The sequence below is a fragment of the Chenopodium album genome, chromosome 1 (assembly GCF_948465745.1).
Source record: "Chenopodium album chromosome 1, dcCheAlbu1.1, whole genome shotgun sequence".
In the NCBI taxonomy this organism is placed as follows: Eukaryota; Viridiplantae; Streptophyta; class Magnoliopsida; order Caryophyllales; family Amaranthaceae; genus Chenopodium; species Chenopodium album.
This window is the reverse complement of record NC_137834.1, coordinates 6,635,972-6,662,131: the sequence shown is the minus strand read 5'-3', so window position 1 is coordinate 6,662,131 and position 26,160 is coordinate 6,635,972. Positions and strand designations below refer to the sequence as shown.

The 26,160-nt window shown below is 36.1% G+C and overlaps 3 protein-coding genes across 3 annotated transcripts; all 3 read left to right on the top strand.

Moving 5' to 3' along the window:
* Nucleotides 1-3,386: 3,386 nt before the first annotated feature.
* On the top strand, nt 3,387-8,927 carry LOC145641342 (protein CLAVATA3 INSENSITIVE RECEPTOR KINASE 1-like). The gene is made up of 11 exons (XM_081692269.1): nt 3,387-4,361; nt 4,740-4,872; nt 4,967-5,038; nt 5,144-5,287; nt 5,468-5,539; nt 5,661-5,720; nt 5,996-6,093; nt 6,247-6,396; nt 6,807-7,148; nt 7,448-7,839; nt 8,096-8,927. The coding sequence occupies exons 1-11, from the start codon at nt 4,265-4,267 to the stop codon at nt 8,405-8,407; spliced, it is 1,872 nt and encodes a 623-aa protein (XP_081548395.1). The 5' UTR covers nt 3,387-4,264; the 3' UTR covers nt 8,408-8,927.
* Nucleotides 8,928-13,910: 4,983 nt separating this feature from the next.
* LOC145627571 (uncharacterized) lies at nt 13,911-15,368 on the top strand. The gene has a single exon (XM_081679943.1). The coding sequence runs from the start codon at nt 13,911-13,913 to the stop codon at nt 15,366-15,368; it is 1,458 nt and encodes a 485-aa protein (XP_081536069.1).
* A 3,054-nt stretch (nt 15,369-18,422) lies between these two features.
* LOC145641084 (protein trichome birefringence-like 2) lies at nt 18,423-21,607 on the top strand. The gene is made up of 5 exons (XM_081692255.1): nt 18,423-19,040; nt 19,630-19,822; nt 19,914-20,104; nt 20,191-20,349; nt 20,962-21,607. The coding sequence occupies exons 1-5, from the start codon at nt 18,481-18,483 to the stop codon at nt 21,308-21,310; spliced, it is 1,452 nt and encodes a 483-aa protein (XP_081548381.1). The 5' UTR covers nt 18,423-18,480; the 3' UTR covers nt 21,311-21,607.
* Nucleotides 21,608-26,160: the final 4,553 nt, after the last annotated feature.

Sequence of the window (26,160 nt, the reverse complement as noted above, 5' to 3'; positions counted from 1 at the left end):
ATACTCCCTCCGTGTTTTAATAAGTGTTACACTTACCAAATTCGGTTGTGTTTTAATAAGTGTTACACTTTTTTTTTGGCAAAAAACTATATTAAAAAATTATATCTCTCTCCTCTCATGGTTCCCACCCAAACCCATTACTATTTTTTTTTTTATTATATCTTTCCTCTCACATTCATTACTTTTCAATCAACTATTAACCCCACTATTTTTCTTTTACAATTTTTTAATATTCCAACTACCTCACTTGCCTCTTATTTTATTTAAGTCAATTAAATTGCCTAAAACTATATACCGGTCAAACTATAACACTTAGGAGGGAGTAACAGTTTCAGGCCAAGTGGCCAAGTTATTCGAGTCAAATTTTAACACTTTTATATGTGTGACCCACCTAGGTTCATGGCCAACACATGTATAGGAGATTAGGAGTAAAATAAAATTTTTGGCACCAAAAGCCAACAATTCCTATAGACAACTCAAGCACGTGATCTGCTAAAATACCTTTTCTGTAAGATTTTTTTTGTACCAAAGTACAGTATTTTTATAAAATTAATTTTACTCGTAATTTTCTTTTAACTCACTAGACATCTAATTGTTCTCTCTGCTAATTTTCTGTTAAATAACCCATACATCCCCTCAATCCAATCACCCTATTTTATTGTTTTCCCTTAAACTTTTTTATAACACATAATCATTCTGTTGTCCTAACAAAAACTTTATTATGAATACGAATAATTATTTAAAGTACTCCCAACAATAAATAAGAAATTAAGAATAACAATATTAAGCATAACGGAGTAGTACTCGTATTTACTACGGAGTATTTAGTTGGATGTCATGTAGGAGTATTTAGTTGGATGTCATGTATCATCATACATTATTCATACGTAGTGTATTATTCTTATACTAGTATACTTTGTTGAATTGATCTTTGAAAATTTATGTGTAAAAAAAAAACTTTGAAAATTTAGATTGGAATTTTTTATCCATAAACTATCTCCATTTTTTAAATTGGATTACTTGGTAATGTGTGGAGTTTTAGAAGAGTATTACTTCGCATAATATTGTGAGTGGCTAAATAATTTATTATACAGAGTTGTTAAACCAAGAAAGAGAAATTATGTGAGAGAATATTATTATTTAAGTAGGGACCATGGGAAAGTAAAAAATGATATAAAGTATAAAATTATCAAATATAGAAGTGCTGCATTTAAATAGTGAATTGCTAAACACCGCCTACAAAAATGATCATCACCGCCAACATTCGGTGTGAATGGACAATCGTACCCTTATTACTTCACCACCCCTTATCCTCCCGGCGACCCACAACTCCTTCTGATCGGCGATGACCACCACCACCCTGATCGGCGACCCACCATACCCTCTTCTATGACAACCCACCACCTTCCCTCGTCGGCCAGAAGGTGGTGGTTTAATATATTTTTTTTATTTCAGGCAACCGCGGTAACCGAAGCCCAAAACCGGTTACCGTGCACGATAATCGGAGCCCAAAACCGGTTATCGTGCATGGTAACCGGTTTTGGGTTCTAGTTATCGCGCACGGTAACCGGTTTTGGGCTTCGGTTACCGTGCACCTTAACCGATTCCATGGTAACCGGAGCCCAAAATCGGTTATCGTGTCCGGTAACCGGTTTTGAGCTCCGGTTGATACGATTGTAAAAAAAAAACCACCACCTTTCCGCCAAAGAGGGAAGGTGGCGGGTCATCTTTGAGGGGGATGTGGTAGGTCGCCGGTGAGGGTGGTTGTGGTGGTGGTCGTCGTCGCCGGTCAGTGTGGTGGTGGTGTTAGTCGTTAATTGGGGTGGTGGTGTCAAGGTGTTAGTGATTGGTGGCAAGAGGGAAAATAGTGGTGAAGTACTAAAGGTATGGTTGTCAATTCACACTAAATGTTGGCGGTTTTGATAATTTTGGATGGCGGTATATAACACCCCCCTTTAAATAACCACCCATGAAAAGGAACTCATGCATTTAAAAATAAATAAAAATCGGAGGGTGTATATAGTAAGGCCCTAAACGTCAATTATCATATATAAGCACACTCGTAGTATAATTCATATCTAATTGGTCCAAATACAAGTATTGAGTACCCTCTCGTTTCGTAATAATCACAACACTTTGACTTTTACACTATTTATATACTCTCCCGTCCCATAATTTTTATTTTTTATTTTTTTGGTGTATAGAGAGCCACAAGGGCGGGTAATGAGAATCGATCCCAAGATCTATTGGAATCGGGAGGGGAACTCTAACCACTTGAGCTACCCCTCACTCCCACTCTCCCGTCCCAATACATGTGATGTTACTATTCATGTATTAGGTTTTACCATAGTTTTTTTATTAATAAAATATATGGTTAGATAGGTTTTAATAGAAAGTTGCATAATATAATTTTAAAAATAATTTTCATTAATATTTAATTATATAAAAATAAAGTCAAACTAGTGCAATGTTTGACTGCGTCATCTTTTATGAGACAGAGGGAGTATTTACTAGTTTGACTCTTTTTTTTTTAATGCATATATTAGTAATATTACCATATACTACATATATTTTTAGGTTAGTCTTTATGTATATTTTCATTAGATCAAGTTTTTACAAATCCTTAGCAATATATAATTACAAATATTAATGATTAAAGTTTTGCATTAACATATATCCGGTTAAAGTGTTACGATTATTATAAAACGGAGGGAATAATATTTAAGACATGAGATCGAGGTAATCGACCTCGAGTGCAACTAGGCGCATAACTCCTAAAACATATAGGAGGGTAAAATTGTAAATTTGACAAGCTTTTGGAAAAGTTCACTCTACAGTGGTACATTATAATGTACCATTATGCATGTATAATGTACTATTAAAATATGGGTAATGCTATATATAGCCTTTAGGGATGTATATAAGCATTAAAAACACTCTTGTAATTGTATAAAATAAGGAATTCATGACAAAAACACGAGTAGATCAATGTAATAAGTGTGAATTTGTCATGATTTTCTAAATTTAAACAGTTTTCAAGAGTATTTTTAATGCTTATATATAGCCTTAAGGGCTATGTATTGCATTTAGTGGTACTTTTTGTCTGAATAGTACTTTTTGTGTACTATTATGCATGTAGTGATACTTTTTACCATCATATACGTTGAACGTTTTCCCCTAAAATATTTACCACCGTATCACCTATTATGCATGTAATGGTACATTTTTCATACGATATGTTTGCTAAACCCATAAGAGCTAATGATTAACTATACGCTAAGGGTTAATCATCACCTCATCAAACACATACGGAATACCAAAATGGCACTTAGCATTATACATTTATACAGAGTAACAAAATTAATATAATAATCCCATAAATTAAAAAGAAAAATAACAGTACTCCAATTTCCCTCACTTTTTATAAGCATATGTCCCCCTCATTTTGGCAGTATGTTTGTGGGTTTTGGTTCTTTGGTTGTTTCTGCAAAATCAGTGGAAGGCCACACTGATTTTGATCCTATTTGCTTGCTTATTTCAGAGGAGAGAGAATTTTACAGAAACAAGATAAAATGGTGGTATGAAATTGGGAATCACTTTGATTCAAAACTAGGCTCCAAGCTAAACCCCAAATTACACAATTTTATATGGAATTTTGTGGGGATCAGTTTCTATTTATTATTTTTGGATAGCAAAATACTCACAGAATTTTCAAATTTTATTTTCCCTAAATTTTTATTTTTTTGGAGTGCCCCAGATCTCTAGGATCTTTCAGAATTTCACAGTATTATTTCCTTGTTCTTCTCAAAAAATTTATGCTCATCCTCTTTGTTGTGTTTTGTTTCATCTTCTTTCTTTCTTCTTCAAGTGGGTTCTGATATTTACCCAATTTCTGACTTTTAACAGTGAGAATTGCTTGAAATAGAGATTTTTAAGCATCTGGGTGTATTTCATTGTGCAGTAAAAAAATCATACTGTATTTTTTTTTGTTCAGAAAAAAGGTTAAAAATCACATCTTTTTCAAATAATTTGGGCTATTTCTTTCTTTTCTTGGCAATGATGGTTGATTTTCTGGGATTCTAATTTTGAGGCCACCTTTTTATTTGGGTAAATAAGTGGGGTTTGGATTTGGATAAGTCCTGAAAATCCTATTTTTTAGGAAAGTGATTTTCAATTTTTGTCAGAAAAGAAAGAAATGAAATTTTTTTAAGTGGGTTTGCACATTTGAAGACTGCTGGATCATCTGAATGCAAGAACATTGAAAATGGGCTTTTCTTTGCAAATTTCAGTAGGATTGTTTTTCCTGATTTTGGTGGGTGCTGTTTCTGCTACTCTCTCACCTACTGGTGTCAACTTTGAAGGTTAGTTCACCCCTTTTCTTTTTATTTCTTTCTACTATTTCTTATTTTTCACTTTCTTTCTATTTCTTAATTGTTGTTGCTGTTGCTGCTGTCCTATGAAAATTTATGTTTAAAAGTGAGATTCTGTTCATTAATGTATATATGTTGTAATTTGTTAATCTTCAATTTGAGGTTGAGAAATAAATTCAATCCTAGTTTTCTACCTAATTTTTGTATGGGCCACAAAAACATTTGGCACTTCATTTAATACATGTATCATTATCAATCTGTGCAGTTCATTTTCTGGAAATTCTTCTGAAATTCCTTCTTTCTGTTAGTCAGTAAATTCATAATTTTAATTTTTTATATATATTTTATGTTTGTTTAAAATCCTTGCAGTTGTAGCTCTAATGGCCATAAAAACTCAACTGAAGGATCCTTATAATGTTCTTGAGAATTGGGATGTTAACTCTGTAGATCCTTGCAGTTGGAGGATGATTACTTGCTCAAATGATGGCTATGTTTCTGCACTGTATGTGTTTTTCTCTTTGTTTTTGACACTAAAGTTTAACTTTATAATTTTGGAATGAGTTTTTCTGAGTGATGTTATTGAACATGTTTGTTAGGGGACTGCCTAGTCAGAGTTTATCTGGGGTGTTATCTCCTTCAATTCAGAACCTTACTAAGTTGGAGTCAGTGTAAGAATTTTCAGAATGCTATATTCTACTTCAAAACCTCGTTACCTCGTATATGGTTTATGTAATTTGGTGAGTATGGTTGTTTATCGTTGTGGCCTCGTGTAGGTTGCTGCAAAACAATGCAATAACAGGTCATATTCCTGCTGAGATTGGAAGGTTGGAAATGCTTCAGACTTTAGATCTTTCAAACAATGAGTTCACAGGAGAGATACCGAGTTCATTAGGAAATTTGAGGAATCTAAATTACTTGTAAGTTGTTCCATTTCTTCAATATGCTAGGACAATTTTAGGTCAGAATTTGAAATAGTACAGCATGAATAGTTAGGGTCTAGTACAAATGGTTCTGTTAATTTTATCCTTCTGATTTCGAGCTGCAGATAATCTGAGAATTGATGATTTCTGTTGTTTTGCTTTCTCTGTACAAGCCAGACGACTGAATAACAACAGCCTTACTGGACCTTGCCCTGATTCTCTTTCAAAAATTGAAGGGCTAACCCTTGTGTAAGTTCACTTTTGAAAATTTGAATTTCATAGTTGTTAAAGCTTGCCAATTTTTGTTAGCATGAGCATCTTTTGGTTGGAAACCTGGAATCATCATTTTGTATGAAACAATTGTTTGCAGAGACCTCTCATTCAACAATTTAAGTGGTTCCTTGCCAAAGATATCCACCAGAACCTTCAAGTAAGTCCTTTTTATGCTCGGCTGTGTCACATTATCACTTTCTGTCATTGATACTCTGATTTATCATTTTATCTTTAGTACTCATGTCGGATATTTGACACCCTAACATGAATATGGACTCTTGAAACTTTATATTGAACAGAAAAAACATGATTTTTCCCCCCTTAAATTAGCAGAGCATGGCACTTGCACACATACCTGTATATGATACTATAGCTTTCTGCATTACAGGAATTTTATTGGAAAAGTTTTCACTTGTTCATTATTCCTTTCAGGATAATTGGCAACCCTTTAATTTGTGGAACAAGTTCTAGTACCAACTGCTCTGTGGTATCTCCTGAACCACTTTCCTTTCCACCAGATTCTCTTAGAGGTATCTATTCAAAGAATTTATACCCTTCTGTTTATTGTCAAAAGGTGCAACTAAGCGAAATGTTCTCTTTTACTATTTTGGGTGCTTTTATATTCTTTCCTTTTTATTTCAAAAGATGTATAGTCAAATCTTGTCTGCTTTATGATTTTCCAGATCAACCAAATTCTTCTGGATGGAAAAGTCACCGTGCTGCTGTAGCAATTGGTGCAAGCTTTGGGGCTGCTCTTTTGACCGTAGGCATCATTGGGCTGGGCATTTGGTGGTGTTATGGTCGCAAAAGACAAATATTCTTTGATGTGAATGGTTTGTCCACTCATCTGCTCTTTTAAACCCTCTCCTTGAGTTTCAAGCAAATTCTTGCTGTTTTAATTGTTAAATGTGAAATTTGACAATTTTCTCGAATGGAGTATTTAACACACAATTAGTTAGGAAGTGATGCAAACATCATCCTTGGTACTGGAGTGAATGTATCTTCACATTGATAGAAGTTGAGAGGAATACGAAACTAAGTAAAACTACTTACATTATGTATGGAGAAAATTTAGTTTTCATGGTACTGGCGTCATAAGATTCTGCCATCTGACTAGCACAAAAAGAAATTTCATCATTGGTTTTCCTCAATGTATAAACTTAAATGATTTATTTAGAGTTTCTGTACATTATTGTCCTAACTGTTACACCCTACATTCAGCTGATTATATCTTGATTGGCAGAACAATATGATCCAGAGGTTTGTCTTGGCCATTTGAAGAGGTATAGTTTCAAAGAGTTGCGTTCTGCGACTAACCACTTTAGCTCGAAAAATATACTTGGAAGAGGTGGATTTGGCATAGTGTACAAAGGCAGCCTTAATGATGGCACACTAGTAGCTGTGAAAAGGTTAAAGGATTATAACGTGACTGCAGGGGAAATTCAGTTTCAGACAGAAGTTGAGACTATTAGTCTAGCTGTTCATCGGAATCTGCTTCGACTTTGTGGTTTCTGTTCAACTGAGAATGAACGACTTCTTGTCTATCCATATATGCCAAATGGTAGCGTGGCATCTCGCCTTAAAGGCAAGTTTCTTACTACTTGTCTATCCATATTTGCCAAATGCTTCGAATTCTTTTTAGAAATGTCTATTTTTACTATTTGTATATCTACCTATCCCTTGATTTGAAAATTCCATTTCATTAACCTTTAACAAACTAGCACCTTGTAACAAATATCTCAAGCGTATTCTAATGCTAAGTTACATGATGCTATCATAAGCTCCAATTTTTCGATTAATCATAAGTTTTGTTCTGCAAATTATCACCCAATAACTGTATATATTTGTATAATGACGAATTGACGAGTATATTATTTGATGCAGATTTTATTCATGGTAGACCTGTCTTAGATTGGTCAAGGCGTAGGAGCATTGCTTTAGGCACAGCAAGGGGGCTGCTGTATTTGCATGAGCAGTGTGACCCTAAAATTATTCACCGAGATGTCAAGGCAGCTAACATTCTGCTTGATGAAGACTTTGAGGCAGTCGTTGGTGATTTTGGGCTTGCAAAGCTTTTGGATCACCGAGAGTCCCATGTTACAACAGCAGTTCGTGGCACTGTTGGACATATTGCTCCAGAATATCTCTGTACTGGCCAGTCATCTGAGAAAACTGACGTATTTGGGTATGGAATATTGCTCCTTGAGCTGATCACTGGGGAAAAAGCCTTGGATTTTGGCCGAGCATCTAATCAGAAAGGCGTTATGCTTGACTGGGTAATCTTCTTTATTTTCTTTCCCTCCCCTCAACTTATTTATAGTTAGTGTTAAACGGCAATCAATCAATTTAAAGTGGAGGTTAGACAGGTCTCAATAAGTTAAGAACGAAACCAAAATGCATAGTTTTGTGATATTGCTTATAATATGGATTACATGCACGAGTGCTAAAAGTTAGTCTTTCTGGGCTAAGCTTATGAACTCGCTTTTGGAGCATCTTTGTTTCATTGCTTACATGTTAACTGAAATGCTGCAGGTAAAGAAGTTGCATAATGAGGGGAAGCTAAACCAGTTAGTAGATAGGGACTTAAAGAACGACTATGACAGGGTGGAATTAGGAGAAATGGTACAGGTAGCTCTTTTATGTACACAATTTAATCCAATTCATCGTCCAAAAATGTCTGAAGTCTTGAGGATGTTGGAGGATGATGGGTTAACCGAGAAATGGGAGGCTTCACAGAGAATCGAAACTCCTAGGTCAAGGTCCAGCGAGCCACAGCGTTACTCAGATTATATAGAAGAATCTTCACTTGTGGTTGAAGCTATGGAGCTTTCTGGTCCAAGATGATACGACATGGATTTGCTCAATGCACGCATATTTATCATGGCTTTGTCTCTTGTAGTGATCCGGAGTACTAAACCAAAATGCGAGTGAAGTGCCATTGTAATCATGCCTGAGGATTCTCTCTAGTAATCGGACCATCCAACTATCGAAGTACTATATCAAGAGGTAAGAAAATGTAGTTTCAAAACCCTACTTCCGATTACTCTAGTAAATGGACTGTGTGGTTACTAGAGAGGATCCTGACCCGAAATCGACACCCTTTAGTTTAAGTAGTTAGCTTCCCTGTCTCACCTTCTTTCACTCAAGTAGCAAAAGCTTTAGAGTGAGGAAGAAAAAAGAATTGTGATTGATGTCAATAGAATGTAATTCAATCTGTAAAAAGGAATATATGATGGAATGTATAAGGTTTAGAATTAGCCCAATTAGGTGGGTTTGTTAATTGTTACCTTGTAATGTATGGAAAGAAAATTTTGAGGATATGTGAGCAGTTGGGAAATGTAATTATATAATTTGTTCCAAGCTTAAGTTTGATGTGTTTGGTTGTATTGACCATTGATGAGCTTAGAAAATTTAATAGTAGGCACATTCATTCTTCCCTTCTCTCTATCTATTTTACGAGGGTTGAGAACCCTAAGGATCAACCAAACATTTTATCTATCGTATTTACAGGATGATACTAGTTGTAATTTACGAAATTTATCTCTTTTGATTAGCTTTGCGTATCACAACAATATGCGAAGCACATCTATTATGTTGCATAACTTGCATTCCCGAGTTAGTTAGCTTCATTAGGCTTCAATATGATAATCACTTGGTAGATGCAAAAATTGGTTATCTAAAAAATTTCACAGCACTAGGCCTTAATAATATGTGAGCTGCATTAGTGCATTACTTCAACATGCTAAATCATTACTCCGTAATACTTTGTTATAATCTTAAGAGTATACTAGTAATTTGATTTAATTTGCGTAGTAATGTATACTTCCTCCGTTCTATTAATATTGCAACAAGGATGAAATTACGCATCCCAAAACACATTTTGTATGCTAACAAAGGCCAACTAGTATTGGCCCATGTGAAATTTAGTACAAATTTAGAGTCAATTTTTTGTACGATAACAAAGGCCAACTATATTTTGGGGAGCTACGGCTGATGGTATCTACACTACCAAGTCTGGGTATCTTGTTGGAAGATTGAGCCATGTGAGGGGCTGGAATTCTCTGTTTGGTGGGGAAACCTCTGAGATATGGAAGATTGTGTGGGGGTTGAAAGGACCACCTAAACTTCGTAATTTTTTTGTGGAGAGCTTGCTCTGGTTCCCTTGCTACTTTTGGTAGACTCCATCAGAGACACATTCGAAGTGATGGGCTGTGCAAAATATGTTGCTGCGAGGAGGAGAGCATTATTCATGTCATTTTTCTTTGTTCGAAGGTTAGGGGAATTTGGGTGTTATCTCCCTTTGCTGGTTTGTTGGTGGATGCTCCGTCTGTTTCCTTTAAGGAGAGACTGTTCTGGTTTCATTCGAAGGTTAATCATGATGATTTTTTGCTCTTTGTGTCGCTGGCATGGGCTGCTTGAGCTTACAGGAACTCTATCGTGTTTGAGGAGCCGTGGCAGAACAGAGAGGTTGGTGTGCTGGGTTTTGTCAAGCTTTTTCATGATTATTCTGGACATATGAAGGCAGTGTCTTGTGTGATGGGTCGTGCTGGTGGTGTCTCTAGAAGTTCTTGGGTCCTTCCTGCTGCGGGTGTGGTTCGTATTATTTTAGATGCTGCTGTGTTCGATGGGCGGGGTGTTGGGTTGGCTGCTGTTATTAGGGACTGGCATGGTGCGATTCTTGCTGTGATTGTGCGCAGATTGCAGGCTCAGATGCAGGTTGCTATGGCCGAAGCATTGGCTTCCAGATTGGGGGTGTCTGTAGCTAGGAGATTGGGCTTTGATAGGGTGGAGCTTGAATGTGATGCGTCTACTGTTGTTAACGCCATCAACAACAATCGTAGTGGTCGTGCCCCTATTGATCTGATTTTTGAGGACATTGCTGTGTTGAGTGGAGAGTTCTCGTTTTTCTCTTGTAATCATGTTAAAAGAGGGGGGAACTGTGTAGCTCATATGGCTGCCAGGTTGATCTGTTGAGCAAGTGTTTGTAACTGACTTTCCGCAGGGCCTTGTTGCCTTGGCGGAGTTTGATCTCGTTTAATTAATTCTAATCCCGCTCTTTTGAGCTTCTTTTAAAAAAAAAATAATAAAAATCTTGACACCATAATTAATAAAACTCAAGAGCTACATCAAAATCAAGTTAATTGGTTTTAAATTTAGGGGTGATATTAAATTTTATGGTTAAGTCTTGTATGATAAAGTACAATTGTTTCTCCTTGATAAATAGAAAATTTTACAGTTGTCTTTTGAAAAATGACTATCAAAAGATATGAGGTGCTTTGTGTTTGTTTCTCCTTGATAAAATATTCACACAAGCATTTCTTGTATATTTATTTCTTGATAAATGATTGTGCATAGTATAGGATTTGTCATTTGTTTTTTTTTTACACAAAAAGGAAATAAAATTGTCGTTGCTAAATAATGTTAGAAAATTTTTTATAAGGATTATTATTAGGTGCACACACTTTAAATTTAGGCCTTATTTTTTTGAGTTGTTCTGCTGAAATCTGATCTGCTCTACAGTGTTGGAAGCTCTGCTCTGCTATGCTAACCCCTACTCTGCCCAAAAGCTCAAAAGAACAAGACCTTAGTGAATGTTGTAAAATAACAAGCTTATTTGAATAACTCCAACGATGTAGTAGTAGTTGGCTAGTTGGGAAAAAGAAGTATGATGATGATGAAATACTACAAGTTCATACGCGAGTATCCTTGGCTTGTAGCACAACTAACCATATAGGCTCACATAGTAGAGCATATAATGACGTAATGGCTCATTACTTTCATTAATCGGAGGTCTTTTACGTACACTCAGCTCGATCTACCTATGTAGGCTTAGGGATGGCACCGTGTCGGACTCGGAACCGGATTATGCTAAATCCGACTCCGACCCGACAGGAAGTCGGATGTTAAATCCAACTCCGACTCTGACTCCGACATCCGACTTCAGACTTTAATATCCGACCTCCGACTCCGACTCCGACTCCGATCCGATCCGACCCGACTCCGAGCTTTTTTTTCATTATTCAATATACTTTGAGATGTTGGGCTATTTGGGCCTTTACAACCCACACCCAATGCCACCATGATCCACACAAAAATTCACTATCTATTGGAGTCGGAGTCGGATAATCCGTTAAAGTCGGACATTTGTCGGAGTCGAATTTTTTTCTCGGATTTTTTGTAGGATCCGACTCCGACCCTCCTCCGACTCGGAGTCGGATTATTTTAACGGAGTCGAACTCGGATTACTTTTTTCTCGGACTCGGAGCGGATATTTTACCTCGGATCGGGGCGGAGTAGGGTCGGATCCGGACTAGATTGTCATCCCTATGTAGGCTATGTATGGTACATGTACTTTAATTCAGCACCTGACATCTGTTAGCTTATTAGTTCTTGTACTATAGAATTCCCAAATTCTAACCTGTTTAATTTCTAATTTTGCTGACGAATGGTAATTTAACTACTATACAATGAATGAACCTCACCTAAGCAGCACAGAAACTTTTGAAACTTGCGGTTCTTGCATTTTTGATACCTCAACGTTTCCATGCTAATAAAGATTAATTAGATATGGTTGGGACTTGAGACGTTCTCATTTTCGAAACTTTTCTTCAAATTAAGATAGGATGGTCTGCTCGTGATAAATAATTTACATATTTAGAGTGATCTTTAAAGGTTAATGATACCTATATTTGACTTCTTCTTTTTTTAATCACATTAGACTGTAGAGTATATATATGTTAATTTATTTATAGGACAAATTTACTAAATCAGTCAATTAACCAATCATCTAATTCACTGTGTAAGATACTTGTGTTATTGTGTACATACCTAATACCTTAACAAGGATATCTTGTGATTTGTCTAATTAATTAAATAAAAATCCAAGTATGAACAAAATTCTCTTTGTGGAATTGTGGTTATGTAGATTAATTCCTCTTTCCAGTAACAAAATCATCTTGTTTGAAACAAATATAATCAATAACTCAATCATAATAGTAATAGAATTAAGACATTATCAATAATATCCAACTAGTAACACTCACACACACAATTTACTTTGAGAAAAAAGTATAAATAACACAATGATTTTCTCAAATAATCTTCTAACCATGTTTAAATTACAAACAAAGAAATTAGAAATGAAGGTGATGTGTATTCAAATATAAGTGGTATATGGTTTCATATATATATATATATATATATATATATATATAGTTTGGTGCCCCGTGCGATGCCCGGGTATGCCCGGGTATTTATTGAATTTAAGATAATTTTTATTTACATTATGTAGTAGGTACGTAATAAAAACTAATAGTAATATTTTGAATAAAATTATAATTCAATTTAATATTGGTATTTTATCGAAAAAAAACTATAAACTAACAATTTTATCCTAAAATTCTATTCAAATAGAATTCTAAACTAATTTATTTTATCTTATGAAGTTTATTTTAATCTATCCAACGTGGCGCGACACTTGGCGAACACTTGGCGAAAAGTTGGAACGCCAAGTGTCGCTGTCTCGTGACCTGGCTAAAAGTTTAGCTTTATATATTAGTTATATGATATGATATTAGTTATATGATATGATATATACTGAGAGTGAGGGATAGCTCAAGTGGTTAGAGCTCCCCTCCCGGTCCTAGGTGATCCTAGGATCGATTCTCATCACCCGCGCTCTTGTGGCTCTCTAAACACCAAAAAAAAAAAATGATACTACCTCCGTTAACAATTATTTGCAACGAAAGCGACATGCGCGGACTCCTAGGCAAAATTTTTAAGGCTTGTTTAAGTATGAATAATTGTAAGGAGGGCCATGTGATTAAGACATAAAAAGGGAGGGAAAGGTGGTCCCGTTTTTTTAAGCAAAAGAGGAGAGAGAATCTGAAATTTTAGTGGGGTTTTTTTCCCTCCTAAATTTTCAGCTCCTTTAAAAAAAAGTACCTTTTCCATCCCAAATTTTTCCCTCCATTTCAAATTTTCATTCAAAGGAGGCTATATAAACCTGCCAAACAGTTTACTTGTTTAAAAAATTCATACATACCAAATGCTCTACCCTAACCAAATTACAGAATGTTTTAGGACCAAAAGTTAGCACTAATCTTCTTCAAAAACTTCATTACACACTAAATAAATTAGCATCCTACTACTACTAATTAGTGCTAGGTTAGAAGCAGCAATTTTCCTTCTAGGTTCAGCTTGAGTACTTCCAAAAAAAAACCAGCAATCCCAACTTCATCACCATTACTGAAATCTGTAATCACCAAAAGTTTTAACACAAAAATGTCAGATTATTTAGGTGATGATTTTTTTTAGCATAGATCAGTTGCTACATGAACAAACAACAATGGAAGACACAACAATGGAAAACTATGATTCAAGCTCCATGGGAGAAAGTGACAACAACAACCAATATGACAACAGCCAAAATATGGGCAATGAAGAAGAAATGCCACAACCCAAAAGTAGGAAACAACTAACTGTAATGCAAAAAAGAGAGATTGCTGATGCATTTCTACACAACTTGGATGGTCAAGATCTGCCAAGAGGATTTCAGTCACAAATTGCAAGAAAGTATAACGTTCACAGATCATCAATACAGAGATTATTCAAAGAAATCAAAAGGCAATTGGCTGAGGGGACTGTGATAGATGTCAGAAGCAAGAAGCTTGGTACAACAGGACCAAAACCAACTGAATATTCTGATGAGTTTCTTCCGTCAGTCCCTTTGTATAAAAGGACAACAGAGAGAAGCTATGGGGCTGCTCTTAAAATATCACATGTCACCATTCACAAGCTCAAGAAAAAAGGGAGGCTAAGGACTCATACAAGCACAAATCACCCTGCCCTCACATCCAACCACAAGGTGGCCAGATTAAAATGGGTCTTAAGTCACCTGCTGCCTGCTGAACAGAACAGACAACCCAAGTTTCAGAATTTCCAACAACATGTACACATCGATGAAAAATGGTTCTACCTTAATCCAGAGACAAGAAAGTTCTATTTGCTCCCAAATGAACCTAATCCATATAGGTGCCAACAGTCCAAAAGATTTAAGGTAAAAGGCATGTTCATGGCTATCATTGGCAAGCCAATTTTTGACTCCCAAGGTCAAGTGGTACATGATGGAAAGTATGGAATCTTCCCATTTGTTTATGAGACAATTGCAAAGAAAAAAAGCAAGAATAGAGAAGCTGGAGCTGTGGAAATTAAGGCAACACAGAATGTAAACAAGGAAGCAATCAGGGAAATGCTGCTTCACAATGTGATTCCAGCAATCAAAAGTAAATGGCCATCAGATCTGTCCAAGGACATTTTGATTCAGTGGGATAATGCTCGACCTCATCAAGTTCCTAAGGATGAGGAATTCAAGCATGCATGTCAGTCAGATGGGTTTAACATACAATTCATTTATCAACCAGCCCAGTCACCAGATCTAAATGTGTTAGATCTTGGATTGTTCAATATAATACAGAGCATCCAGTACCAATCATTCCCTAAGAACTTGGGGGAACTCATTGAGAAAGTGAAAGAGGCTTATGACTCTTTTAATCCAATACTAAACAAGCACACATGGATAACACTACAATGCTGCATGGAAGAGATACTGAAGCATTTGGGTGGAAACAATTTCTCCCCACCACACAAAGGGAAGAAAAGGCTGGAAAGACTAGGCCTGCTGCCTGAACAGCTAGAGGTGGAGGGGGCTGTGGTTCAACAAGCTGTTGAACATTTGAACACTTTATTCATAGAAACAGGGGAAGGCAATGAAGAAGATGAAGGCATGCAAGTTGATGCAGATTGAAGAACATGTCAAGCACATGGGACAGACTGCCACATATAACCATTGAAGAGCTATTAAGCAAGTGGTAAAATTTCTAGGTTGTTTTTTGTGTTTTTGGTTTTACCAGTTTAAAAAATTCATTGGTTATGTGTATTTTGTGAAAATTCAAGTCATATGTTGTAAGGCAGTCTGAACTAGCTTAATTTGACAAAAATACTACCTTTTGAAGGCTTTATTGCTTATGTTGTAAGGCTGTATTTAAGTGGTGTTGATTTATGTGCATGAAGTGGTGACAATATGTTTACCAGACAAAAAAAAAAAAAAAAAAAAAAAAAAAAAAAAAAAAAAAAAACCACATGTAAATCCATCGGAAGCTGTGGTTTATGACATAATAGTAAATTGCATAAGTGGTTTCCTCAACAACAACTTGCATATGCAGTTGTTGGAGCAATTCCAACTTATGAATTTCAAATGTCAAATGAGTCCCTTCATCATTTGGATTTGTTACACATTAAGGGACTCACACATTTCCTCACTCACACATAAAGAGACTCAGGAAGGGACTCATACATATAGGCAGCATTGTTTTGTTCTCTCTTAAAATAGTCATTGAGAACTAAACAAAAGGGACTCATACATTTAGGCAACTCTAGGCAACACTGGTGAGGTTCTCTCTAAGCATAGTCCTTGAGAACACACATAAAGGGAGTCATACAAAAAGGGACTGAACTGCATAAACATCTTACAGCATTCAAAGTAGGCTACTATTGTTTCATCACTCATCATATCACAATTCCCATTGCCAAATTGCATACATATCATCATCAAAACCAAAATAGCCAGTACATGCCTATTTATAGCAGAACAGCCATATATTCTCCACAAAACAACCAATAATTTCACAAAACAGCCATATATTCTCCACAAAACAACCAATAAACTCACAAAATAACCAATAATCTCACAAAACCAACAATATACTCACAAATTAGCCAATTTTCTGACCAAAACAGCCAGTACATGCCTATTTATAGCAGAACATAGACTTAATACCAAACCATATGCCCAAGTGTATGAAATATATCCATATCTCATCATAAATAACCAAAGAGTATCATAAATAGGAAAAGATCATCATAAACAACCAATACTAGCCAATAATCTAACAAAACAGCCTATAATTAGACCAAATACAGCCAATAATCTCACAAAACAGCCATATATTCTCCACAAAACAACCAATAAACTCACAAAACAACCAATAATCTCACAAAACCAACAATATACTCACAAATCAGCCAATTTTCTGACCAAAACAACCATATATTCTCAACAAAACAACCAATAAACTCACAAAACAACCAATAATCTCACAAAACCAACAATATACTCACAAATCAGCCAATTTTCTGACCAAAACAGCCATATATTCTCAACAAAGCAACCAATAAACTCACAAATCAACCAATAATCTCAAAAAACAACTAATTGCAAGCAATTAAATTAAAAAAGAAGGGTCAGAATAGCGTTACGCTGCGGCATTAGTTAGGGCCAACGTTAGAAGGGTTGTATTCCCCCCCAACAGCATCATCGGTGTCCTCAAAGGAGCCAGATCTGCTCCTTTTTTTTTTCCAGAAACACCACCGTCGCCCTTTTCTCCAGTCACCTCTTCAACCTCAGCAACAGTTGTTTTTTCATGGGACTTACCATCTTCGTTCTTGACAACATCAGCAACAGTTGCCTTTTCATTCAACCCAACCTTATTTTTGCCTAGATCTGCCAAATTCGCAACCTCACGTTCTTCATCGGAAGTAGGATCTGCAAGCTTCGCACCACCACCGAATTTCCTCTTCCTCTCCATGAAAATTTCCGTCTTAACCAACTTCATCTTCCCAGTACGACGCTGACATTTGTAGGTCGCAATAACATTGTCATCTGAAATCTTCTCATTTGGGGGATTCATTTTTGGTAAAATGAAGAAAGAAAACAGTAGATCTGAAATTAGGGTTTCGAAGAACAGGAGAGAAAGAGAGGATTACCAGATTTAAAGAGGAGGAGAGAGAGAGAAAGTGACAAATTCTGGAGGGAAGCGTACATTTAAAAGCTTCATCAGCCATATTAATGGCAGTGGTTGAAGATGTATTGATGAGGGTAGGTGAGGAGATGAGGTGATTCAGATCTAATGAAATGGAAAAAGGGGATGTAGATCTTTAATTTTGGTGGGAGTCATTAAATTAGATGTTTAGATTATACAGATGATTAAGTTGAGTATTAGAGTAAGTTAGGATTTAATCAGTTTTTAATAAGGGCAAAACAGTCATTAAGTTACCAAAAAAGGAAAAAAATAAAATTGTTGCAAATAATACTAAGCACCTATTTTGGGTAAATGTTGCAAATAACCGTTAACAAAGGTAGTATATACTACCTCCGTTAAATATTATGTGCAACTTTGGAATATTTTATATCTCACAAATAATACCCCAAAGTTGCACATAACAATATATATAGCAATAAATAGATTTACCCATATCATTTCCCATTAATAAAGAAACCAAATAATGACAAATTTTAAAAAATACAGACCTTAATTATTTTAATTTCCTAAATATATCGATCAATAAATGCCAAAATTTATTACCCTACTCTAGTTACGGTCTATGGAGTAGATTACAATTAAACAACAAGAATGATAATTTCACAATTAATTTCCATTTTCGGAATAACTGAACACTAATTACATTTTGCGCACTCCAATAAAACTCCAATCATAAATGTACAAAATTACCCTTTTTCAAATAAAATCCAAAATTCATAATCTTTGTGTAATTTTCAGTTACAAAAGGGTATTATCGTCAATTCACAATTAACCCATTTCATAGTTTTCCCTCCTCCTTCCCTCTTCTCTGCAACTGTAAAACAAAGAGCAGAAATTGAACAAATTCTCTACTGTTAATTAGTAAGTTTCGAAGAGAAGAGATTTTATTTCATAAAGTTTCATTTTAATCCAAAAATTTTCTCAATTTCATTTCAAAAATAAAAAGTACAAAAAAAAAAAGTGGGTTTTTTTTTTTTGAGGAATTTTGGTGGTTTATTGGTGTACTGTGCATGCAGAATTACAGAGAAATGAGCAGTAATGGCGTCGGTTAAAACAAAATTAGCCGATAATTTGCAGCTGAAATTACACCCAAAAAGGGGTTTAATAGTTTCTGGGTTTGGATTATGTATTGCTGCTGCTTCATTCATCATTTTCTCTCTCTTAATCTCGATTCCCAACAAAATTACACCCACAACTTCCATGGTTTCTTGGACTTTCTCTCTCCCAAACACGTCCTTAGCAACTTCAAATGAGAATCTTGGGAATGGGAGTGAGAGTGGGACCCACTTTGAAAATCTTGATTTGAAGTTGAAGAATGTGAGTTTCCATGGTTTGGAAGAAGAAGAAGAATCAAGGGTTTTCATCAATGTTTCCAGAAATAGTCTTAATATTGATGAATTGGGTTTGAGAAATTCTGGGGTTTTGAGAAAAGATTGTGATATTTTTGATGGAAAATGGGTTAGAGATGATGAATTACCACATTACCCTCCTGGGTTTTGCCCTTTTATTGATAGAGATTTTAATTGTCATCTTAATGGGAGACCTGATGATGGGTATTACAGATGGAAATGGCAGCCATTTGGGTGCAACATTCCTAGGTAATATTTTCAATTATAATATATGGTTTTTATTTCATGTATTTCATGTGAAATTATGTAGTGTTTATGTTTATAATTAATGGGTATTGTAATTTTTTTGTAATGCTGATGTGGGTGGTTAATGAATATTGAGCATTCAAATTATGCTGTTTTGTGTGGAATTTTGCTGATTGTTGTTAGCTAGTTTAGCTAGTGATTATGATTTGATGAATATGCACTATTGATGGATTGAAATATGCAAAGCTGCTCTAGTTAAATTGAACTTCAGCTGGTTTTAGTGAGAATGGGTGTGGGGAAAACATCGTCGGTCCCATCCCGCCCTGCCCCACCCCATGGACATTCCTAGCTAATTGTATGAATTGGGTGAGGCTTGATTTGGGTGTGAGGGAGGATTATGGGCATTATGGCAGGGACAAGAAGGAATAAACAGGATGTTGTGTTTGGAAAATTGTCAAGGATATGACTTCATTAATTAGTTTGGTTGAAGTTAGGTGCCTTGATCCTGCTAAACTTTGCCAAAATTGCTATGTTTTGTGCTTCCAATTTTCAAAGCCTTGTTGATTCATTGGTTGCCTGATGTGATTGCTAGACTGAATGCCACTGATTTCTTGGAACGAGTGAGAGGAAAGAAGCTGGTTTTTATTGGGGATTCGTTGAATAGGAACATGTGGGAGTCTCTTGTTTGCATTCTTTGGCATAGTATTGAAGACAAGAACAGGGTGTATGAGGTATCCGGAAAGAGGGAATTCAAAAAGGAGGGTATCTACGCCATCAGATTTGAGGCAAGATATTTGGTCTTTCCATTAACCTTCTCCTTTGCTTCCTTATATATATGCAAGAATGTGTCTAAGTGGTTATGGCTTTTGTATGCAGGACTACAACTGTACTATTGACTATGTTAGAGCTCCCTTTTTGGTCAGAGAATCCACATTTCAGAAGAATAATGGATCACTAGCAACGTTAAGGCTCGATTTAATGGACGAAACAACCCAAATGTATCATGATGCTCATATTCTAGTCTTCAACACAGGTCACTGGTGGACCCATGAGAAAACTTCTAGGGGGTGAGTTTGCAATTATTCTGGCAATCATGTAATTGTTTGTGTGACTAGAATAATCTGAGAATGTCCTGCTTTTTATTATTCTACAGGGAAGAATATTATCAAGAAGGGGATCTTGTTCATCCTCGACTTAAGGCTCTTAAGGCTTACAGGAAAGCCCTCGCTACTTGGGGCAGATGGGTTGACAGGCATATTGATTACAAGAAAACTCTGGTTTTCTTTAGAGGATATTCTGGCACTCATTTCAGGTTAGCATTTTGACTGGCTTGTGTAGTTGCGCTTGGTTGTTTAATTCATATGATGCTGAACTCATTGTTCTGGGATGTGGTTCCTCTGATACTGTAAGCACTCAGGCTTAACCATACATCATCTGTTAGGAGTTGACTGTCTAACTTATTACATAGTGCCAACCTCTCCTAGTATGAATATAACTTGATTTAGTCAGTTACATATGGGAAACTCTATTGGAGAATAACCCATTACATAATTAGGGAACGTGACAAGTCTTTATGGACATGATAATTGTACTTGTATATGATTGGCTTTTGTTTCCAGATGGAAGGAGTATATGAAATAATTTTGCTTGCTCTTAAGTCTTCGGTGAGGATTTGCATGGGGTAGAGATAAGTAATTATCTATCTCTATATTGATCATTGTCCGAAAAGAAAACAGAAGAGAGAGTGATTAGGTCTCTTTAATCTAAGATCTCAAGTTCATAACTCATAAACTATTGGCCTGAATATAATGTTGTTTATTTTGAATTCATATGCTCTGTGTGACTGTGTTATCATATGTCCATGTTCTTAATTAGTTAGTTTTCTAGCAGATTCAGAATTTACGTTAATTAGCGTTTGATGCAGAGGAGGTCAGTGGAATTCGGGAGGGCAATGCCATAAGGAAACTGAACCCATCTTCAACGAGACTTACTTAGGGAAATACCCTTCAAAGATGAGAGCTCTTGAGCAAGTTTTGGGGAAAATGAAGACCCCAGTGATGTACTTAAACATAAGCAGGCTCACAGACTACAGAAAGGATGCTCACCCTTCGATTTACCGGAAGTCATATGAGAGTGAAGATGAGCGAACTGAGGCCGAGCAATCACAAGATTGCAGCCATTGGTGCTTGCCTGGTGTGCCTGACTTATGGAACGAGTTACTTTATGCTTCTCTCCTGAAGGTTGGATGGGGATCCCAAAGTCAAGGAACTTGACTTAGAGCATGAATTGTGTTTTAAAAATACTTCCATGATAGCTTTTAGATCAAGTTTGTCGTAAGGTGTGTGATTGGATGAGTGTTATACGATTGTAAATTACTTATAACTAGCTTCTTGAATTGCACCCGGCTTCAGAATACACATAGGTACATTCTGTAACAATTTACATGTATCTTACGGAATTTTTCAACGAGCATAAACAGGTTGCAAAATGCAAATTATGTACAGTATTTGAAATGTGGTACAGAGCAGTTTTTGTTTTGAATGGGAAACAAAGCTTTACTCAATGGTCTGCTTTTGATATAAATATAATGATCCAACCAAACAAGTTATCGTCGGTTACTACTACTACTACCTGCTACACTAGTACACTACTAGTTCTCCGCTGTCAAAAAAAAAAAAAAAAAGTACACTACTAGTTCTACTACTGCAGTACTGTTACTACTACTTCTGCTACAATACTACTCTGTACTACTGCTACATTGCTACGTACTGCTACTATTTTTACACTATTGATACTGTTGCTGCTACCGCTACTACTGTGGTTGTGGTGGCTTCGAGGAGAAAGATTGGTGGTATTATGAGCATGTGACTCTTACGTGAGGGGGTCAATGCCGGAAAACAAGGTCGATCAATGCCATGAAAGCGGCCTAAGGTATTATCTCGCAAAAACTTTCTGGTTTTAGGTGTGTTCTTACAAAAAATACTGATAAGTTGGTTTTTCAAAAAAAAAAAAGTGTTAAAATGTGGGTTCTGACAAATTTTTATAGATGCGTTAGTTAATGGCAACAACGATATTAGCTCATAAAAACAACGTTATTTCAACTTCACCTCCCAACCTATAACGGTATCATCAGGTATTTCGAACCAAGTAGTAGCAATAGGAGGTATTAGGAAATTATCTTTGAACTCCATTCGCACAAAATGCCACCCTAATGTTAAAATGCAAGCTCCCTATACGGACCAGTGGCAATTGACGGAGTGGTCCAAGGTAGCACAGTGATGCATGGGCACACACTACGATTGTCACTACCAACATCAAAACACATAACAACTGAGTTGTAAAAGTTGGCAATCGGAAAGTAGTCATCAGTAGTAATCATCCAGTGATCCGTGGTACATCTCCCTCCTGTCCATGTGATACGGTTTATTGCTTGATCTAACAGTCCAGCAGTGTACACTCGAGAATACACATCTCGATGGGCAGCAACCTCATTTGCTACTGTACTTCTCGCCAACATCCATTTCTCCTGGTCTCCCATGAAGAAATCTGCAACACGTTAAAACCCACAGTTACCATCTCCTAGTGGATCACTCCACCGGTCCACCCTCGTAAGAGTGGAAGCATGAAGGTTGGTACTTTATCAAAATATGCAAATTCCTCCAAGTTTAAATCATTCCCTACAAGATATAAACAAAGTTAAAACCGTTCTGTTAGATTTTGTGAAACTCCTTAGATTGGAGTGTTTTCCATTTATCAAAATATATAGGGTTACAATATGAGTCCTCATGGGGTTAGGATCCCTCATAAGATAATTATACAAAGAATATCACATATATCCTACAATGACAGAATATCTTATCATATATTCTATCACACCCCCGCAGTCACAGCGGGAGGAGGGCGAACGCTAAGACTGGATTTGAACTCCAAAAATGTTGTCAAAGGTAGGCCTTTTGTGAATATGTTTGCAAACTGATACCGTGAAGGAACATGTAGGACCCGTACCTGACCCAATGCCACCTTCTCTCGAACAAAATGGATGTCCATCTCAACATGCTTGGTGAGTTGGTGTTGTACGGGATTATGAGAAAGATAAATTGCACTGACATTATTACAATAAACAACTGTAGCCTGTCGAAGAGGGCATTGTACTCAAGTAGAGGATTACGAAGCCAACATGCCTCGGCGACAACATTCGCGACGCCTCGATACTTCGCCTCTGCACTTGATTTAGAAAGAGTAGCCTGACGCTCAGAAGACCAAGAAATAAGATTGTCACCTAAGAAGCAACAATATCTGGAAGTGAAGCGACGAGTGTCAGGACACCCGCCCCAATCTGCATCAGTATAAGTGATCAAGTTTGTCTGAAAGATATATGTGTACCCCGTGATCAATGGTGCCATGAATGCATCGCAGGATGCGTTTAAATGCATCATAATGAGCCTCTCTACAGTCAAGCATGAATAAACAGACTTGCTGAACTGCATAATCTATATCAGGGCGAGTAAAAGTGAGGTACTGTAATGCACCTGCTAGACTTCGATAAAGTGTCGGATCATGAAATTTAGGTCCAGACTCTGCACTGAGTTTGGATTGAGTATCCACTGGAGTTGCTGTAGATTTACAACGACTAGCCATACCTGCACGCTCTAAAATTTCCTGTTCATATTTTTGCTGAGATAAAAATAGATATGATGGAGTGCGAGTAACAACAATGCCCAAAAAAAAAATCAAAGGACCTAAATCAGTCATTGGAAATCCTGTACGTAAGTGAGATATGATGCGCTCACGTAGCTTCTCTGAGGATGTAACCAACACAATATCATCAACATATAATAGTAAGTATGTCATATCATAAATGAATAAAGAATTGTCACTCTTAGCAATGACAAACCCCATATGCACAAGAAAGTTAGCAAACCGCTGATACCAAGCTCTTGGGGCTTGTTTGAGGCTGTAGAGAGCCTTGCGAAGTCTGCAAACATAGCCGGGATATCTCTTGTCAACAAACTCGGGGGTTGATGCATATACACACACTAATTCAAATCACCATATAAAAAGGCATTGTTTGAGGCCGTAGAGAGCCTTGCGAAGTCTGCAAACATACCCGAGATATCTCTTAGCTCTGATACCATGTTAGATTTTGTGAAACTCCTCAGATTGGAGTGTTTTCCATTGATCAAAATATATAGGGTTACAATATGAGTCCACATGGGGTTAGGATCCCTCATAAGATAATTATACAATGAATATCACATATATCCTACAATGACAGGATATCACATATCACGTTCAAATTTCGAATAAACAATGGTAAAAGGATAGTTACATAAAAATGAACCTGAAGTTGTGCCAATTGGTGGCCTATGACCACCTTGATGACCCCCCTACTATCTTGACAGCCACGAGAACCCAAGGTATGTTCAAATTTGCTACGTATACACCACCACCGACTTAACGATGGCCAACCTTTACGAGTATGTAGCCGAGCACATCTTCTCACGTTGTAGATCTCTCTCATGTTAGGGTTTTCGTTTGGATACTTCTTTTTCAATGCTGTTATAATGTGACGTGGCTTAGCTTAAACAGAAGTCATCTTAATAACAAGTGCCTTCGTAGCTGGACTGAGACTACTAACCTATTGAATAGCCAATGGGGCTTGATCTTTCATTAGTTGGTTTGACTTATTATGAAGAAAATAGATGGATAAGTAGATAACAACTAGTAAAACAAAATCATTGTTGAAAATAGACCATGATATTACATATCGGATAAAACTTAAATTTAAAACTATAATATACAAGTATTTTTGCAAAAGAATTCCGGGATCTGAGTTGTGGGGAAGCCAGCTCATCTGTCTCATCTGACAGTTAAGTCAGTCAACAGTGTTTCGAGAGAGAAAGTTTGTAGAGAGAGAAAGTTTGTAGAGAGAGAATGGAGAAAATTCATTACCCGACTAATTTGTGTAGATTAGTATTTGTAGGAGGGGATTAATTGACTTGATTAGGGTTATGATTAGGATTTTAGGCATTACGGGATGTATTAGGCACTGTTGGGCCATATTAGGGTTTCTCGAAATGCGTGCTTGGATTTATCATCACGAAAAAGCTCTAATTACATCAATTTTTAAGCAAATGGAAAAACGACATTCCGTAAACAAATCAACTATACAATCCATCCAACATGACATTTTCGTAATTATATCAATAATTATGAGACTCGTAGCTAATGAAAAATCTATACTGATATATTAAAAGAATCTATACTGATATATTAAAAGGCGTTTATAAAAACGTCTATGTGCCACGTAGATCCTTTTAAATTATGCCACATCACTTCACAAATAAGAAAGTTTATAATTTAACCATATATGAAAAAGAAATGTACATAAGTGTTAACCATATGATTTAACAATGTCGATTTCATATTTAACAATGTCGATTTCATATTTCAAAATCCTTTTTTTTAAAAAAACACGTACCCCAATCGTACGATTACAAAAGTAGCAACCCGGGACAACGTCTAGGCTACTCACTAGTTTTTTATTTATTTACCGTTTTGCGATATCAAGATCTTGTAATTTCTCGATTGTCATTTAGCTTGTTAATGGCAATTAGATCAATAACCATCAATTTTAGCCATATCTCTTTATAAAATCAGGTAAATATCTTATCAGATCAATGATTCGGGTCATTCTAGTCGGATCGGTTTTTATTTTTAAAGCAAGCCGGGTCTGTTTTGTTAGGTCTAATCAATATCATCAATCAATAACTATATGCTAAAGGCGATTAAAAAATGACACGTGACAAAATCTGGTTAAATAATTTCCGTCCACTTTTTTTTTTCGTCAGATTATCTTAGGCAATTTTAATACACTATAATATTTACTTTCCTACTTAAACACAATCTTTCCGTCCCAAATTCAATAAAACATTTTTGTAACAACTTATAGAAAATTTAAGCAAAATAATACAAAGTATTATTTAAAAAGATATGCATAATTTTTAATATAATTAGCAGAATATTGAATTTTTTCATACTTATTATAAAAAAAATCATAAAAAAGTTGTTGAAATAAAAATATTTACTACTTATAAATTTTGGTAAATCCGTGCATAGCACG

Bases quoted from the DNA above. Each gene is read 5' to 3' on its own strand.
- LOC145641084 (XM_081692255.1), top strand. From the start codon at position 18,481: ATGGCGTCGGTTAAAACAAAATTAGCCGATAATTTGCAGCTGAAATTA. The intron at 19,041-19,629 runs GTAATATTTTCA...TGTGATTGCTAG, and splicing joins TTTGGGTGCAACATTCCTAG to ACTGAATGCCACTGATTTCT. The intron at 20,350-20,961 runs GTTAGCATTTTG...CGTTTGATGCAG, and splicing joins TATTCTGGCACTCATTTCAG to AGGAGGTCAGTGGAATTCGG.
- LOC145641342 (XM_081692269.1), top strand. From the start codon at position 4,265: ATGGGCTTTTCTTTGCAAATTTCAGTAGGATTGTTTTTCCTGATTTTG. The intron at 5,288-5,467 runs GTAAGTTGTTCC...TGTACAAGCCAG, and splicing joins TTGAGGAATCTAAATTACTT to ACGACTGAATAACAACAGCC. The intron at 5,540-5,660 runs GTAAGTTCACTT...AATTGTTTGCAG, and splicing joins ATTGAAGGGCTAACCCTTGT to AGACCTCTCATTCAACAATT.
- LOC145627571 (XM_081679943.1), top strand. From the start codon at position 13,911: ATGGAAGACACAACAATGGAAAACTATGATTCAAGCTCCATGGGAGAA.